Genomic DNA, 17,987 nt, shown 5'->3' on the forward strand with positions numbered 1-17,987 from the left:
GGATTTTTTTAATGAATTAATAAAATATTTTGGATTTTTTTAGTTTTAACTTTTTTTTTTTTTTTTTTTTTTTTTTTTGGTGTTCCCAGGCCAGTGAACAGCAGTGACAGGGCCAGACGCCCAACTACTGGGCCCCCAGGGAACTCCTAGCTTCACACTCTAACACAGCAGAGACCAATGGAAACAACCCACATAAACAAAAGCCCTTTGGGAGCTCCCATCGTGGCTCAGTGGTTAACGAATCCGACTAGGAACTATGAGGTTGCGGGTTCGATCCCTGCCCTTGCTCAGTGGGTTAAGGATCCGGCGTTGCCGTGAGCTGCGGTGTAGGTCACAGACGTGGCTAGGATCTGGCGTTGCTGTGGCTCTGGCGTAGGCTGGTGGCTACGGCTCCGATTCAACCCCTAGCCTGGGAACCTCCATATGCTGCGGGAGTGGCCCAAGACATGGCAAAAAGACAAAAGAAAAAACAAAAAAACAAAAGCCCTTTGGATTCAGTAGCACCGAGCAATGCAAGGGTCTGAGACAGACAGCCGACAGACGGGCAGTCTAAGGCCTCCCCACCCTGTACCCACAAGGAATCTCGCGACCGCCACCGCTTCACCATCGCGCAGAGCTCGCTGTATCGCGAGCACTGAGAACAGCCCAATGCCACAAGCCCATCCTGCCCACAAGGAAACGAGGCTCCGGACCCTGCGTTTGAGGCTGGCACACACACCCAGCGCCGCATCCCGCACTGCCACGCCCAATCGCCTCCAGGGTCAAACGAGGCACGACGCACCAGCCTCCTGAGGTGACCCCGAATCTAGCGACGCAGGTGCCTCGGCCTTGCTAAGCCCCCTCCACGCCTTCGCTCCAACTCGGACTCATCTGCCTGAACGGTGTCACTGGAGAGGCGGGGGGTGGGGGGAAAGGGCTCGGGTTTCCTGGGAGCGAACCCGCAGGTTGAGCCAGATGCTTACATGCCTCGGGGAGCGGGACCCTTTGAGAAAGGAGAACCCGGTCTCACCACGCAGCTCCTCCTCGTTGTGGAACTTCACATGCCGCAGGGGCGACACTAAAAAGGAAAAAAACGAAGAGGGAGAAAAGGCTCCTGCGCTGTATTTCTCCTTCGCACTTGGAACTGCATCGAGCCCACGGTAAGGGTCACACAACCCAGGAAACCTCCGGGGCGCCCTCCCCGGTTGCATCCAGGCCCAACGCCCTCCCGTGAGCGTCGAGTCTCCACACACGCGGGCTTCTGGACAGAGCAACCGAAGATAAACCACAAGGAGCTCCCACCGCGGCTCAGGGGTGAACAGGCCCGACTAGCATCCTCGAGGACACAGGTTCAATCCCTGGACTGGCTCAGTGGGTTAAGGATCTGGCCTTGCCATGAGCTGTGGCATCGGTCACAGATGAGGCTCGAATCCCAAGTTGCCGTGGCTGTGGTGTAGACCCCTAACCTAGGACCTCCATATGCCTCGGGCACAGCTCTAAAAAGACAAAAGACAAAAAAAAAAAAAAAAAAAAAAAAAAGGAAAAAGGAAAGAAAGTAAAACCAAGTTCCCTTGCAGTGCAGGGGGTTAAGTATCCGGCACTGTCCCTGCAGCAGCCCAGGTCGCTGCTGTGGCACAGGTTCAAACCCTGACCAGGGAACTTCCGAGTGCCGCAGCTGTGACCAAAACAAAAAAAAAAAAAAAAAGGAAACCAGACATCATGACACCTCCCCAGGTCCTTCCAGCATCCATTTCCTGGGAATAGGGACCGTCATTCCACACGATGTCAGCTGCATCACGAGGCCCAAGAAACAACATCGTTATTACCAAGAGTTCCAGCCATAGTCCCATCTTCTCAATTATCTCTCTAACGGCTTTTGCAGGTCTGGTGGTTTTCTGCTTGCTTCTTTGTTTTTTTAAATCCAGGATCTAGTCAAGGGCCAGGCATCCGCGGTTATAGTTCTTCAGTCTCCTCCATCTGGGTTCTTGCCTTTTTTTTTTTTTTTTTTTTTTGGCATCTTAGGGCCACACCCATAGCATATGGAAGTTCCCAGACTAGGGGTCGAATCAGAGCTACAGCTGCCGGCCTACACCACAGCTCACAGCAACGCCAGATCCTTAACCCACTGAGTGAGGCCAGGGATCGAACCTGCGTCCTCATGGATCCCAGCCGGGCTCGTTAACTGCTGAGCTACGACGGGAACTCCTCCTGCCCTTTTTACAACAATGACATCTAGAGAGTCCGGGCAGCTGTGGTGTAGATGCCCGACTGTCTGGGTCTCATTGCTTGACTGAGGTCCAGCATTTGTAGCAAGAACGTGTTCCCTCCCGCTAGTCCATCCAGGGTCCCATATCCGTCCATCACTGCAGAGTCAGCCTTCACGCTTCCTAACCAGTCGTCAGGGGAAAGACGCCCTGGACAGTGAGTGTCCTGTAGACCCCGGCCCACCACCACCCCCCCCCGCTGACCTCTGCCTGAATCAAAGTTAGCTTGGTGGGTGCAAAGCACTGTCTGAATGTCTCAGTCTTTCTGCTCTAACCAGCATTTTTCTAGAAGCAGCCCTATGTACCGCGTTGCAGAAGCACTGTGACTGATTTGTCACTCACCGCGAGCCATGGACTTTTGAAGTCCAGCACACCCATTATCATCATTCTTCTTTGTGCTCAAAATGCCCCAGATGTGCCCAGCAGGAACCCACTCAAACGGCTCTTTTTGTGACATGTCCTCATCAATTTTTGAGCACTTCCTTGCTTTCTGGTACAAGATCATTCAGGCTTGTACTGAATTTTCCCTTCCCAGAACCTGGAATAGGGCATTTCTCCAAGGATCCCTGATTCCTGTAGTGGGAAATGGTAGCTGACAACCAGGGCCTGGGGACTAGGTGTGCTCCTTACTATCGGGGTGCCATCACCCCAACAGAGCTGCGCCTGAGGCATACGGAGGTTCCTAGGTTAGGGGTCTACACCACAGCCACGGCAACTTGGCATTTGAGCCTCATCTGTGACCGACACCACAGCTCATGGCAAGGCCAGATCCTTAACCCACCGAGCCAGTCCAGGGGGTGTCCTCGAGGATGCTAGTCAGGTTCGTTAACCAGACCCTCTCAGAAGGCAGAGCCAGGGACGCCCTTCAATCACGTACTCGCACCGACACCTCCAATTTAAGCCCTCGGAAGAGGGTCCTTCTTCCCTCTTCCACACATGTCAGCTCCCGACTCCCAGAGCAACCTGGCTCTACCTCCAGTGTGTGTTCATCTGAACCTCGAACACAGCAGAGCCCTTCAGGGACCCCGCCGCAACCACGCACCTTTGCAGCACGTTTCTCTGCAGTTCCTTCATCCTGCTGAGCATGGCCCCGCCACAGAACAGAGGACTGCGTGTCTGCGACCACTCCGGCCTATGTGCTTATGCTATTAATTCCACACGCTTTCTATTTGAAATCACTAGCAGTCTTGGCTCGATCCTTGTTGGATTTCGGAATATGCAGAGTGTTTGGGGGGTCGAAAGGTCACAACTCCCTAAGAGGCACCACCACCGGATCCCTGCCCTGCTCCCCTACTTGGGGAAGTTACTATTTCAGGCTCTAGGCTCTCCTTCCTATGTGCCCTTTTGCAAAGGGAGGCAAATTCGTATACGTTCTTTAAAAAAATGTTTTTACTCAAGTGCAGTTGATGGACAATGACTCTTATTTCCTCCTCGGTCTTAGTTTGCATCCTTTCTTTGTTTCTCTGCGTTCAGACCCTGCCCAGAGCCCAGGACGGGAGACCTCTGACGGGCTGAGGACTCGACCGGAGGAGAGGCCAGGAGGAGAGGAGACGAGCCCGGTCAGGGTCTCGGGGTCTGGTTTACTCCTGTCTGTCCTTCCTCCTCCAAACTGAAGCCCGTCACTCACGGGTCTGGGCCTCAGACCCCTTCTTCGTTTTTAATGGGAATAAATTAGCATTTTTAGGCGCACAGCTCTGGGGCAGGAGGCAACGTCACACAGCGGGACAGCCGCCACCAGCATCCATCCCCGGGAGGCCTTCACCTTCCTCCACGGAAACGCAACCACATCGGGCGAATCCCCCCTGCCCGCCTCCCCCGGCCGCCTCCCTCTACCTCTGTCTCCAGAGTCTACTCCCGGAGCCTCCGCTAGGAAGCATGAGCCTTTCCTCTTTGTCTTCGTCCCTGGCAAGCAGCAGCTCAGAGGGGGATCGGAGTTCCCAGGGCCAGGGTCGGACCCAGGCCCAAGGGTGAAAGCGCTGAGCCCCGACCAACCACCCGCCTGGGAACACCCCACCCCGGGCTTTCTCTCCGTGTGTCAGGCATCTTCGCTGGCACCTTCTTCTTCACTTAAGACGTCTTAGAAACAGCTACCAGCTCACGGGCATCTTCCTCTTTTACTTTTGCAGTTGCACAGGTCGCTGCTGCGGGCATGCGTCTCGGCTCACTCATCCCACAGGGACACAGAGGCTGCTTCCATTTCTGCACCGCAGATAACACGGCAATAAACAACCCGGGGCAGCTGAGGTTGTGCAGGTGTGGAGGGACAGCCACAGGGGCAGCAACTGGAAGAAGGACCTCGAAGTTAAGGGCGAAGGCGACAGACCCTGACGAATTCTCTCCGTGAGGAGGGCACCGCCCTGCACACTCGCAGCAGCATATGAGGGTGCCCGTGTCCCCAGAGCCTCACCGGAAGAGTGTGTTCAAACCCGCAGACGTCTGCCAACAAAACGAGTGAGACGCACTGCCTCGCCGACCAGTCATCTCAGTGAGGCTGAGCACCTCTGCACATCTTTAAGGGCCATTCGTAGTCTCTCCCGTGGAATGTCTTCCTGACTTTTGCCCATTTCTCTAGCAGCTTGCAGTCTCTTTTTCCCTTTGACGCTGAGTTTTTATATCAGCCTTTTATCTGCAATTCACCTGTTTTGGTTTTTTTCTTTACAGGGCTGTACCTTCGGCATCCGGGCGTTCCCAGGCTGGGGCTTGAGTCGGAGCTGCAGAGGCTGGCCACGGCCACAGCGAGGCCAGATCTGAGCCACATCTTGTGACAACACTGGATCCTCCACCCACGGAGCGAGGCCAGGGATAGAACCTGCATATGCTCACAGACACCATGCTGGGTTCCTAACCAGGTGAGCCGAGACGAGAACTCCCGAATCCATATTTAAGCTAATTTACTAGTCTCAAAAACCTCGGAAAACTGGAGTTCCCATCAGCCGTCATTTTGTTGTGGCTCAGAGGAAACGAATCTGAGTCGTATCCATGACTCAGATCTTGTTCGGTGGTTTAAGGATCCGGCGTTGCCGTGAGCTGTGGTGTAGGTCATAGATGCGGCTCAGATCCGGCATCGCTGAGGCCGTGGCACACGCCAGCAAGCTGCAGTTCCAGTTTGACCCCTAGCCTGGGAACCTCCACATGCCGAGAGTGTGGCCCGAAAAAGAAAAAAAGAAAAAAAAACACAAAAACCTCTGAAAATGACAATGTAATCAGTGAAATTCTTTCCACCAGGAAGTTTTTCGTCGCGTATGTTAGATGCTGATGAAAGTGCAGCGCCGGTCTGGACGCCGACCTTCAGGAATTATAGGCGTTTTCTCATATGCATTTCCCCAAATATCGAAAACCTAACAATACACCTTTAATAAGCATTTGAACATGCTAATCCAATGTGCTACAGAGTTTTTAAATTTACCAGAAAATCGGAGTTTCCGTAGATGTACTGCGTGTACTGATCTTAAAGTTTAACTAAGTCAAACATGTAAATAGTTTATCTTCAGGGTCTATTTACACTATCCACTTCTGAAGATAATTACTAGATTATTTTTTGTACTGTTTGAATTTATGATACTTGTACAGGGACCACTTTTCAAAATAATTTAAATCAGGAACAAAACAGAAAATCTGGCCAATACCACTTAAAACCAAATCTTTTTTTTTTTTTTTTGTCTCTTCAGCTATTTCTTGGGCCGCTCCCGCGGCATATGGAGGTTCCCAGGCTAGGGGTCAAATCGGAGCTGCAGCCACCGGCCTACGCCAGAGCCACAGCAACGCGGGATCCGAGCCGCATCTGCAACCGACACCACAGCGCACGGCAACGCCGGATCCTTAACCCACTGAGCAAGGGCAGGGACCGAACCCTCAACCTCATGGTTCCTAGTCGGATTAGTTAACCACTGCGCCACGACAGGAACTCCCCAAAACCACCTCTATTAAAACCCACTCCTACATCTCCCAACACACAACTAAAAACAATATTTTTATGGTTTTTAAAATCTTTTTGTTATGGAAATTTCTCAACACATACAAAAGTAGAGGGAATGATACAACAAAGCCCCATGTAGCCACGCCTCAGTTTCCACAATTACAGCACAGGGCCACTCCGGATTTTTTTTTTTTTAGGGCCGCACCTGTGGCATATGAAGGTTCCCAGGCTAGGGGGTGAATTGGAGCTACAGCTGTAGGTCTATACCACAGCTACTGCAACCCCAGGTCTGAGCTGCATCTGTGTCCTACACCAAAGCTCATGGCAAGGCCAGATCCTTAGACCACTGAGCAAGGCCAGGGATTGAACCCCTATCCTCATGGACACTAGTCAGAGTCTTAATCTGCTGAGCCACAGCAGGAACTCCAACGCAAGGCCAATCTTTAAAAATAATTTTTAATATCTCCTTCAAAACTGTCTTCACATGGGTCATTCCTACAGATAAAATCTTGGCTGGCGTACAAGCAGCTTACAGCCGACTAACCCACTTCCACCAGGAGTGATAACCCAAGCCACTCTGAAGGCGCTGCAACTGTCATGAAAGCCCTTTTACAAGCCATGTACCAGTCTTCAGTGTATGCCTAGCCCTTTGTCTGACAGTTCAATTATCATTAAGGTTTAGATCCTCCTTCTAGAATTTGGGGGCCACACCACGGCAGGTGGAAGTTCCAGGGTCAGGGATCGAACCCGAGCCACAGCCGCAGCAACTCAGATCCCTAAGCCACTGCACCGAGGATTCAACCAGTGCCACCAGAGACAAGCCAGATCATTAACCCACTGCGCCGTGGCAGGAACGCCCCTCCTTCCAGATTTCAATGCAACAGGTGTCTGAAAAGAAAGCGACACAGAGCTTGGTGCCCTTACCACCGCGTCTGTGTAGTCCCCCTGGCATTCAACCCTCCTTGCATGTCAGCCCTACCCTGGAATAAGCCCTCAGGACTCTGAGGCTTCCTGGGAACAAACCTCAGGCCTGCATTAAAGTACAGGTGGCCCTCTGTATCTGCACGCTCCACATCCACAGATGCCACCGACTGAGGGTCAAAACATGGGGGGGAGGGTCCCAGAAAGTTCCGAAAAGCAACACTTGAATTGCCTGTGCCATCAACTATTGACATAGCACTTAAACTGTACCTCCAACCATTTATGGAGCGTTTACATTACATTAAACATGTTAAATAAAATAGGGATGATTTGAAGCACATGGGATGGGAGTTCCCACCATGGCTCAGGAGAAATGAATCTGACTAGCATCCATGAGGATGTGGGCTCGATCCCTGGCTCTGCCCAGTGGGTTAGGGATCTGGCGTGGTGGTGAGCTGTGGTGTAGGTTGCAGACGTGGCTGGGAACTCACATTGCTGTGGCGGTGGTGAAGGCCAGCAGCCATAGCTCCGATTTGACCCCTAGCCTGGGAATCTCCACATGCCGCGGGTGCGGCCCTTGAAACACAAAAAGAATAAATAAATAAAAATAAAGCATAGGGGCTGGAGGTCCCATCGTGGCTGAGCAGGTTACAAACCTGAGTCGTACCCATGAGGATGTGGGTTCGATCCCTGGCCTCACTCAGGGGGTTAAGGATCCGGCGTCGCTATGAGCTCCAGCGTAGGTCACAGATGTGACTCCCATCCGGTGTCACATCCGGTGTCACCATGGCAGTGGCGTCGGCCTGCAGCTACGGCTCAGATTCCACCCCAGCCCGGGAAATTTCATATGCCGCAAGTGCAGCCATATAAGGGGGAAAAAAAAGCAGTTTCAAAACAACAGACATGGGAGTTCCTGCTGTGATGCAGGGGGTTAGTAACCTGGCATTTTCTCTGTGGGGGCCAGGTTCAGCTCCTGGCCCCGAAACATCCATATGCCATAGGTGTCGCCAAAAAACCACATAAACAAACAAGACATGGAATTACACCATTTTTGGACCATGAGACATTATTACACATATTTCCATTTACATACGAAGTACTTAAGCCGTTATCGCCGGATGGTGGGATTATAGGTGCCTCTTGGTTTTTTGTTTTGCTTATTGGTATCATTAGTTTCTTTCTTTTGGCAGAGCCCATGGCATGCATATGTTCCCAGGCCAGGGATCAAACCTGTGCCACAACAGTGACTATGCCAGGTCCCTAACTGCTGGGCCACCAGGGAACTCCTGGCTTCATCTTTTAAACAATAGACGCCTATAACAATAATCTGGTTTCTCCGCGATATGATCTCAATTATGTACCTCTATACACTATTGTGTGTGTGTGTGTGTGCGCGAGTGTGTACAAAAAGTTTAGAAGGGAATGCACTAAAATGCTAATGCGGTTTTTGTCAGGACAGTGGTTTAACTGGTCATTTTCTTCTGTTTTATGTTGTACTCTACTCTGTATTTTCCAGTTTTCAAAAATAATAAGCATGCATTACTTTCATAATATGAAGAAAGTACTTTTTGGCCTCACCCACACATACAGAAGTTACCAGGCCAGGGGTGGAATCCACACCACAGCAGTGACCATGCTAAGTCCTTAACTGCCAGAAACTCCAGAGGAAAGTTGTTTTGTTTTGTTTTTCTTTTTTGGTTGCCCCTCCACATATGGGTTCCCAGGCCAGGGATCAGATCTGAGCTGTAGCTTCAAACCTAAGCCACAGCTGCAGCAATGCCAGATCCTTAACCCACTGTGTTGGGCCAGGGATCGAACCTGCGTCCCGGTGCTCCCAAGATGCCGCCAATGCTGTTGAACAACAGTGGGAACTCCAGAAGTATTTTTTAAGACGCCAACCAAACTGCCTGTGATGCAAGCCCGGGAAGGAACATTATCTGCCTGTGAGCAATTCCCCCGACACAGATCCAGACACACACATCCTACCAGCTCCCACGTGCACCTGCTCAGGCACACACACGCATTCCCTCTTTCACACGCACACACACACACACAAATCCTGGGCCAGGACAGAAACTGCAAAGGGCACTGAAGGAAAGGGGGCAGCCAAGCGCCTCTGAGGAGTTCCCAGTGCCCCCAGCAGAGGAATGAAAAGCGGGAGACCGTCTGGGCACCGCACGGCCTCACACAAGTCCCACGGCGGACAGACACGACCCACAAGGTTGCTGAAGGGCAGTCACTGCTCTGACATGCAGGGTTCTCCGCAAAGGACCGGGGATGTTACAATGGAAATGCCTGAGAGAGTGTTACCATGACATGTGACAATAACCTTTAAAATTACAATGAACTCCCTTGGAAAATAACACCCAAAGAAACCAATCCTTTCGCACGATCACTCTTGTGATTTATTTACAGCTTCTGCTCTATGAAAAGTTGGTGCAGACTACAGAAACACCAGTCCTCTCAGGAGGCAGGGGTCGAGTCCATGAGCAAACTTCAAAGCAAGTCGAGGACTTAAAGACAACCCATTCCAGAAGGTCCCTGGTGTCTACCGGTGATGAAATGGAGCTTTCGCCAGCGCAGCCCAGTTCCCCCTGGCTTGGGAACTGAGACCCCACATCAAGCTGCACACCACCCACCAAAAAAGGAAAAAAAAAAAGGATAACCTATCCCCGCCTCACAGCCAACGAGTGCCTGGACACATCCAACTGCACACTCCTGTTCAAGAAAATACGACTAGAAAGCTCCACCGTCGCCCCCTTTCTCCTTTCAGTGTCTGCCAACTCTGTTACACTAAACCACACCTGCTCTGTCTCCAGAAGAGGCAACGGGAGCCAGACACCCCACGACGCTGCTGAAGAAAGACGGACCCCACAGCCATCTGGATCACGAATGGCAACTGCCCGGGTTAAAGATCCAGGCCATCCATTTTAAGACGTTAAAACACTTCCTTCGTAAACAGATGACACAAAAGACACTGAAAACGTGCCGGTCATCAGGGCACTCCGGCTGTTTCCATCAAGACAGGAGCATGCCCAGGCTACCACTTTCATGCACTCGGAAGTTTGAAATCTCAAGGTGGAAAGTGCAAAAACTTACGGTTCTGATTGCTGTTGTGCAGCTTAGCCAAACTGTTCCTAGGGCTTAAAAGAAATCATGGTCGTTCCCGTCGTGGCGCAGTGGTTAATGAATCCGACTGGGAACCATGAGGTTGCGGGTTCGGTCCCTGCCCTTGCTCAGTGGGTTAACGATCCGGCGTTGCCGTGAGCTGTGGTGTAAGTTGCAGGCGCGGCTTGGATCCCAAGTTGCTGTGGCTCTGGCGTAGGCCGGTGGCTGCAGCTCCGATGTGACCCCTAGCCTGGGAACCTCCATATGCCGCGGGAGCGGCCCAAGAAATAGCTGAAGAGACAAAAAAAAAAGAAACCATGAATGTTTAAAAGCAAATTCTTATCTTTGGAGATACACACTGAAATATTTATGGGCAAAATGATATGGCAGGTACGTGCTTCAAAAGCAATCTGGCGGGTGAGCAGTGAGATGCTGTGTACTGCACTGGGAACTGTATCTAGTCACTGATGACGGAGCAGGATAAGGTGAGAAAAAGAAGGTACACATGGACGTGTGACCGGGTCATTTTGCCGTACAGCAGAAAACTGACAGAGCACTGTAAGCAAACTATAGTGGAAAAATAAAAATCATTTAAAAAAAAAAAAAAGCAACCTGGGGATGAGGGGTAGGACGTTACAAATGAACCAAGACTGTGCACGCTGAGTGATGACTTGGGGGCGGGTAGCAGACTCCTCTCTACTCTCATATATGGGCAAAACATTTTTTTTTAATTGAAAATATTTATGATGAGGTGGAATTCCTCATTTTTCTCTAAACTACTTCACTATCCAAAAATATTTCTTCTCAGAGAGCCCTGGTGGTGCAGTGGGTTAAGGATCCAGCACTGTCACTGCTGTGGCTCGGGTCCCTGGGTTAAAGATCCGGCATGGCGATGGCTGGGGTGAGGCCTCAACTACAGCTCCGATTCCACCTAGCCTGGGAAGCTCCATATGCCACGGGGTGGCCCTAAAAAGACCAAAAGAGAAAAAAAATCTTCTCTTTGCTCCTCTATAATGTATTCTGACCCCGGACTCGAAAGAGCAAGACGGAGTCATAACAAAGACTATCAGAGCTCACCCAGACACACAAACCAGCCTTCCAATAACCCTGCTAATTATCTGCTCCAAACAAAAGCGCTCCTCCACCGTCCCAGGAAGCCTGTCCAAGCCCAGGGCTCAGGACTTCCCGATGTGGCGCAACATGACTGGCAGCATTTCTGGAGTGCTAGGACACAGGTTCGATCCCAGGCCCAGCACAGTGGGTTAAGGATCTGGCATTACCGCAACTGCAGCTGGGATCGGATCCCTGGCCAGGAACTCCATATGCCGAGGGGCAGCCAAAAACGGAAAAAAAGCACCACCCCCGCCACCCCCGCCCCCACCCCCACCACGTGCGGTACTCAGATCATGCCCCACATGCTTCTTCCTGAGCAGTCTGGGAGAGCAGAGAGGAGGGCAGTGCCCGCCCGGCCTCCCTTGCTTGCCCACCCCCCAAATCCTTAGTCATCCCAGCCTCACCCCCAAACCGAAAATGCCACCAGGAGCTACCAGAACAAAGAATGTTGACTCATTTCTACTTTGTATTTACAAAAGCCTCAGCCCCAAATGGCAACCCAAAGGTTTTCCCACCGGGACCAATACCAATGTGAACATTGCAACAAGAGGTGGCTGGTTCTCAAGTGAGCAGGACCGTGTGGGAGTGAAGGCGATGCATCTTCGTGTTAAGGCTTAGGGCCACCCAACCTAAGAAGCTGGAGAGCCACCTAAACATTCGGAGCCAGAGGACTGTCCAGCACTGACGGTCTGGAAGGTCTTGGAAAGTTACTTCACCTCTCCGGCCTCCAGACTCTTCCCTGTAAAGTGGGATGATTCCCGTCTGCCTACAACCAGCTCAGAGAAAGGGGGATGATCCAGTGAAAATAGAAACAAACAGGTAGAGCCTCCATCAGAGGCAGAGCACGGCAGGGAAGAACAGATGTGTCTCTCCCTTAACATCCTTGACTGGTGGAACGAGGAAGGGTGTGTTTGGGGCGAAGACACGGGGCACTACCACCACCCCAGTAGAAAACAACCGAGGACCCCCAAGCGCCCCCGGCCCAGGGGCAAGGAGGAAAGGCATCAAAACACTGGACCAGGGAGTTCCCAGGGTCGTGGCGCAGCGGAATGCATCCGACTAGGAACCACGAGGTTGCCGGTTCGATCCCTGGCCTCACTCAGCGGGTGAAGGATCCGGCATTGCCGTGAGCCGTGGTGTAGGTCGCAGACGCGGCTCGGAGCCCGTGTTGCTGTGGCTGTGGTGGAGGCCAGTGGCTACAGCTCCGATTCGACCCCTAGCCTGGGAACCTCCAGGCAGGTGCAGCCCTAAAAGGACAAAAAAACAAAAAACAAACAAAAGCACCTGGAGCAGCCATCTCGGTCCAAGCTAAGCACACAGGATATTATCAGTTGTGTATCTCTCCGTCCGTCAGACTAAGAGATGGGAAACCCAATCTCAAGCAAGATCTTCCAACCCAGAGCTAAAGCAGGGCGTCCCACAGACCCAACGCCGACATGCAGGCCCACTGCCACATGCACATCTTCCCAGGCCGGGACCTCAACAAGGAACCTGAGCTCAGGCAAGCCGGTTCTGCACCCAACAGCTCAATGGACACTGTCAACACTCACGGGCACCCGGATCCCTTGTACAGGCTCTTAACGTGATGACGGATGCTCTGAAAAGCAGGGTGTCAATGATGCCTCTTAAAGACCTCTGGGCTTAAACATGTATCCACGCTTGAACAGCCACTTTACGAATGTCCGCAAGTGTGAGAAGTCAGCAACACACAAAAACTAGCAGATCAGCATTTTAGGAATTTCCTATTCCTAAGTCAAAAATTTACAAGTAGGAGTTCCTGTCGTGGCTCAGTGGAAACAAATCTGACTAGCATCCATGAGGACACAGGTTCGATCCCTGGCCTTGCTCAGTGGGTTAAGGATCCGGCGTTGCTGCGAGCCGCGGTGTAGGTTGCACATGTGGCTCGGATCTGATGTGGCTGTGGCTGGCAGCTGCAGCTCTGATGTGACCCCTAACCTGGGAACCTCCATATGCTGCCGGTGTGGCCCTAAAAAAAATAATAATAATAAAGGCAAAAATAAAAAAAATTACAAGTGAACGTCGGTAATCAATTTGCATGTATTTGGGTTAATACCAGAACACACACAGCCCTGCTGCTGTCTCCACCTAAACTTTCCTAAGCGCTGGGAGGGAGGGACTGGAGGGTGAGGGCCACCTCCTCCTAGCGCAGCCACAGCCCCGGGGGGCTGGGCAGGACCCCCTGCCCCACTGCACTGTGCCTTCCCAACACCTGCCCCACAGGCGAGGAGGTGGCCCTGAGGCAGTTCTGCTCAGGCTTCCTCAAGTCTGCATGCACCATGGTGCTCCGAGGCTCATTCCCCTCCCTCTGGGCTTCCTCTCTTTCCCTTCTGCACAGAAGGAACAGCAGTGAAATTTTTTGGCATTCGGCGTCTCCCAAACAACGAGTCTATGGAGAACATATGCCAACCACACACAGTAAAGTAACTGCGCTCAAAATAGACGTCTGGAACATGATCCCTAAGCGTCCAGGTGCCCCGTGGCAGACCCAAGGAGCGAATTACTTCAGCCCGACCAGACCTGGGCCCTCCGCTGGGGGAACGGCGGGCACGTCTGCGGAGGGCACTTCCATCGGGCAGCCTGGGGGCATGTCCCCAGGCCAGGCGCTCCCCTCGACTTAGGAAAATATCCAGCTTGTGTGGCCTGAGACGTCAGGGAAGACACTAAATCCCGGAATTAGAACCTCTCTCAAGGGGAAAGAGGCGCTTCGGCGAAATTCGACCAGAGGTGAGGGCAGAAGTCAAGCACGAGAGGACGCGGACCCCGGCCTTAAGTGCCCTCCGCGACCCCCGCGCACGGAGCCCGGCTCCCACGCTGCGAGTTACCTGCTCTGCCCCGTAGACGGTGGCGAACTGGACGAAGTCCGCGATGCGGACGAAGCCGTCTCCATCCCCGTCCAGGGCTTCGAACACGGCTCGGAGCCGGGGGGCGTCCTCCGGACACCCCGCGGGCTCGCTCGTTAAGGGGCGGGTCTGGCTGAAGTCCGAGGGCCGGTCCGGGTCCCCGGGACCCAGCTCCAGCGCCGGCTCGCCGACCTCGGGCGAGGGGAAGGGGGGGAAGAAGTCGACCTCGCCCCGCAGGTGGTGGCTGCGGCTGAAATCCTGCGCGCGGGCTGTCGCGCTGTGCGGGCAGCTTGGGGGGCCGTCACCCTCCGGCTCAGCGGTCCAGGAATAAAGCGGGCCTAGTTCCGACAGCGGCGGGTCGGGGTCGGGGTCGGGGTCGGGATCGGAGTCGGGGTCCGGGTCTGGGGCCCGGCCAAGGCGCTGAGGCCTCCGCTCCGGCCCCGGGCCCCGTCCGGCCTCCGGGCCGGCTTCGGGGTCTTGCGGGCCGAGCCCCAGGTGGAGGGCGGGAGCGGAGGGCGCGCCGGGCCCGCCGGGGTCTGGGTCGGGGCCCGGGCCGCCCGAGGGGGAGGCCGGCCGGCCCGGCTCCATCTTCATGGGCGCGCCCCCGGCCGCGGCGCAGGCCCGCGAGGCCAGTGGAACGGCGGGCGGCGCGGGCGGCAGACAAAGGCGCTCAGGGCGCGGCGGCGGGCGCGGGCATCCCCGCGGCGACGCGGGCGGGCGCGCGCGGGGCGCCCGGGCTGCTCGGGCTGGCGCTCGGGCCCTGCTCCGCCCTCGCCCATCTTCGCGCCGCGCCTCAGCTGTCCTCGGCCCTGCGGCGCGGCGGGCGCGGGCCCATGGCGGCGGCGGCGGCGGCGGCGGGTGGCACAAGGAAGCCGAGGGTGAGGACGAGGAGGGGAGGCTAAGGAGCGGGTCGCCGAGGAGGGGGATCTGGAGAATCAGGACCCTAAACAGGAGGACGGCGCGCAGGAGGACGCTGAGGGGAACACGGTTGAGGAGGACGAGGAGGTGTCCGCGGTACCCGAGCTCACGCCGCCGCCCTCGCCCCGCCCTCTGTCGGCCTGACGTCATCACGTCGCGCCGCCATCTGGCTCCGCCCCTCGCCGGGCTGCTATAAAGGCAGGCAGCCGCGCTGCGAAGCTGTGGGGCTGTATGTGGGTCTCCCTTCCTCTGCGGCACCGGGAGGCTGGGTGTAAAGGGGGCGAATGCGCTGGAAGGCAGCAACCCCGGGCGTGACGTCATGCACCCCCACACGCAACGCGGATGACTGCGTCTTGCCTGCATAAAGAGCTCCCTCAAATTGATAAGCAACGGATGCGATCCAACCGGGCGAGCGAAGTGCGCGTGACATCCTCCTCCCGCAACCGTGGCTCGCAGTCCCGGCCTGAGTGTGGAAGGGCCCTGAACATGCGGTCCCTCACTTGTGACCCAAGGAACGGGTGGCCCAACGCAGAGGCCTTTTTTAAAAATCTCGGACAGGAGTTCCCGTCGTGGCGCAGTGGTTAACGCATCCGACTAGAAACCATGAGGTTGCGGGTTCGGTCCCTGCCCTCGATCAGCGGGTTAAGGATCCGGTGTCAAGGTTGCAGACGCGGCTCGGATCCCGCGTTGCTGTGGCTGTGGCGTAGGCCGGCGGCTACAGCTCCGATTCGACCCCTAGTCTGGGAACCTCCATATGCTGCAGCTCCAATTAGACCCCTAGTCTGGGAACCTCCATATGCCACGGGTGCAACTGTAAAAAGAGAAAAAAAATTCACAGAATTGTATCACCAGAGAATGAATTTCACTGCGTGTAAATTATACCTTAGTAAAAAAATAATTTTTTAAAAAAATTATCCCTGTGTTTTCTTTTTCTTGTTTTCCTTATGTCCTCTGCCTTCCTCATGTCTTTAGAAAACACTAGCCCCCTAGGCCTTCCCCGAGTTCCAAAGAGTAAATTTAATTAGAAAAGTGAAAAAAAAATGTAGAAAGAAAGGAAAAGAGTCAAGCAGCAGACAGACAGAACAGTCAAGGAGCCTTAGTTAGCTCCTCCTCAAGGGGGCTATAGATCACTTTTTTTTTTTAGGGCCACACCTACAAACCCACGTCCTCATGGACAGTAGTCGGGTTCAATACCCCTAAGCCACAAGGGGAACTCCGATAGATCATCTTCCGAGCTGTTTTTTTGGGTTTTTTTTTTTTTTTGTCCTTTTGCCTTTTCTACAGCCTTACCCTGAATCATATGGAGGTTCTCGGGCTAGGGGTCTAATTGGAGCTGCAGGCCAAGCCTACACCAGAACCACAGCAACTCAGGATGCAACCCACACCACAGCTCACAGCAACGCCGGATCCTTAACCCACTGAGCAAGGCCAGGGATCGAACCCGAAACCTCGTGGATTCTTCGTCGGATTCGTTAACCACTGAGCCATGACAGGAACTCCCTTCAGACCTGTTTTGCAGAGGCTGAAACCCCACCAGGTGAAGAAGTTAAGTATATGGAGCCCACCAGCTCCTAGTCCCCAGACCAGCTGGAACGGAAGCCTGAGGATGCTGACTTGATTTCATCACCACCAGTCAATCATCAGAATATCCTCGAGCTGATCACGTGCCCCCTCCCTCACCCTGCCTTTAAAAGCCTTTTCCTGGAGTTCCCGTCGTGGCGCAGTGGTTAACGAATCCGACTAGGAACCATGAGGTTGCGGGTTCGGTCCCTGCCCTTGCTCAGTGGGTTAAGGATCCGGCATTGCCGTGAGCTGTGGTGTCGGTTGCAGACGCGGCTCGGATCCCAAGTTGCTGTGGCTCTGGCGTAGGCCGGTGGCTACAGCTCCGATTCAACCCCTAGCCTGGGAACCTCCATATGCCGCAGGGGCGGCCCAAGAAATAGCAAAAAAAAGAAGACAAAAAAAAAAAAAGCCTTTTCCTGAAAGCCTTTGGGAGGCTTGGGTCTTTGAGCCCCAGCCACCTGGACTCCTGGCTTGGCGCCTGCAGTAAACACTGCCCTTTCCTTCCTCACGACCTGGAGTCAGTCAAGTGGATTTGCTGCAGGCGTGCGGGCAGACCCAGGATTGGTTGGGTGACATCGCACTGGGGGGAGTTAGGGCTTCAACATATCAATTTGAGGGGACGTGACTCAGCCCATAGCAACTGGAAAGAGATATTTGAAACAGATGTAGCTGATAATGCATGTATTTCCACAATACACAAGAATTCTCCAAAGAACAGTGAAAGCACATCATGCGGTAGAAAAATGAGCAATAAACATGAATAAGCAGTTCCACAGGCAGAGACTCAATTGGCCAATAAACACGTTAAAAAGATGCTTAAGCCCACTGGTAGCCAAGGGAATGACCAAGGCTCGCATTGGACATCAAGTGGTAAAAATTTAAGCCAATACCACCAAGCATTCACAGGAATGATTCACCTGGAGGGCCGTGTCCCCCTCATTCTTACTGGGCACTTCTTTGTTGTCGTTTTTAGGGCCACATCTGCAGCATACGGAGGTTCCCTGGCTAGGGGTCTAATCGGAGCTACAGCTGCCGGCCTACACCGCAGCCACAGCCACGCAGGATCTGAGGCGTGTCTGCGACCTACACCACAGCTCATGGTAGTGCCGGATCCTGAACCCACTGAGCTAGGCCAGGGATCGAACCTGCATCCTCGTGGACCCTCGTCAGGTCCATTAACTGCTGAGCCACAACAGGAACTCCATTACCCGGCATTTCTGCTTCTCCACCATCAAATCCACTCGGAGGCAGGAAAGGGATGTTGGAGGCGGCATTGGTTTTCCTAGTTCCATGAAGAGGCTGCTGCGTGGGACATTATGAGCAGACTCAGCGGATGAACCGACA

At 53.7% G+C, this 17,987-nt stretch overlaps 1 protein-coding gene across 1 annotated transcript in view; it reads right to left on the reverse strand.

The window, feature by feature from the left end:
* The window catches only part of RAB11FIP3 (RAB11 family interacting protein 3), a 73,316-nt gene extending 58,071 nt beyond the window's left edge, over positions 1 to 15,245 (reverse strand). The window contains exon 1 of the mRNA XM_021086921.1: positions 14,145 to 15,245. Coding sequence (XP_020942580.1) covers positions 14,145 to 15,230 — 1,086 coding nt within the window. The 5' untranslated portion in view covers positions 15,231 to 15,245. The remainder of the gene's footprint in view (positions 1 to 14,144) is intronic.

Source organism: Sus scrofa, chromosome 3 (genome assembly GCF_000003025.6).
Source record: "Sus scrofa isolate TJ Tabasco breed Duroc chromosome 3, Sscrofa11.1, whole genome shotgun sequence".
Lineage (NCBI taxonomy): Eukaryota > Metazoa > Chordata > Mammalia > Artiodactyla > Suidae > Sus > Sus scrofa.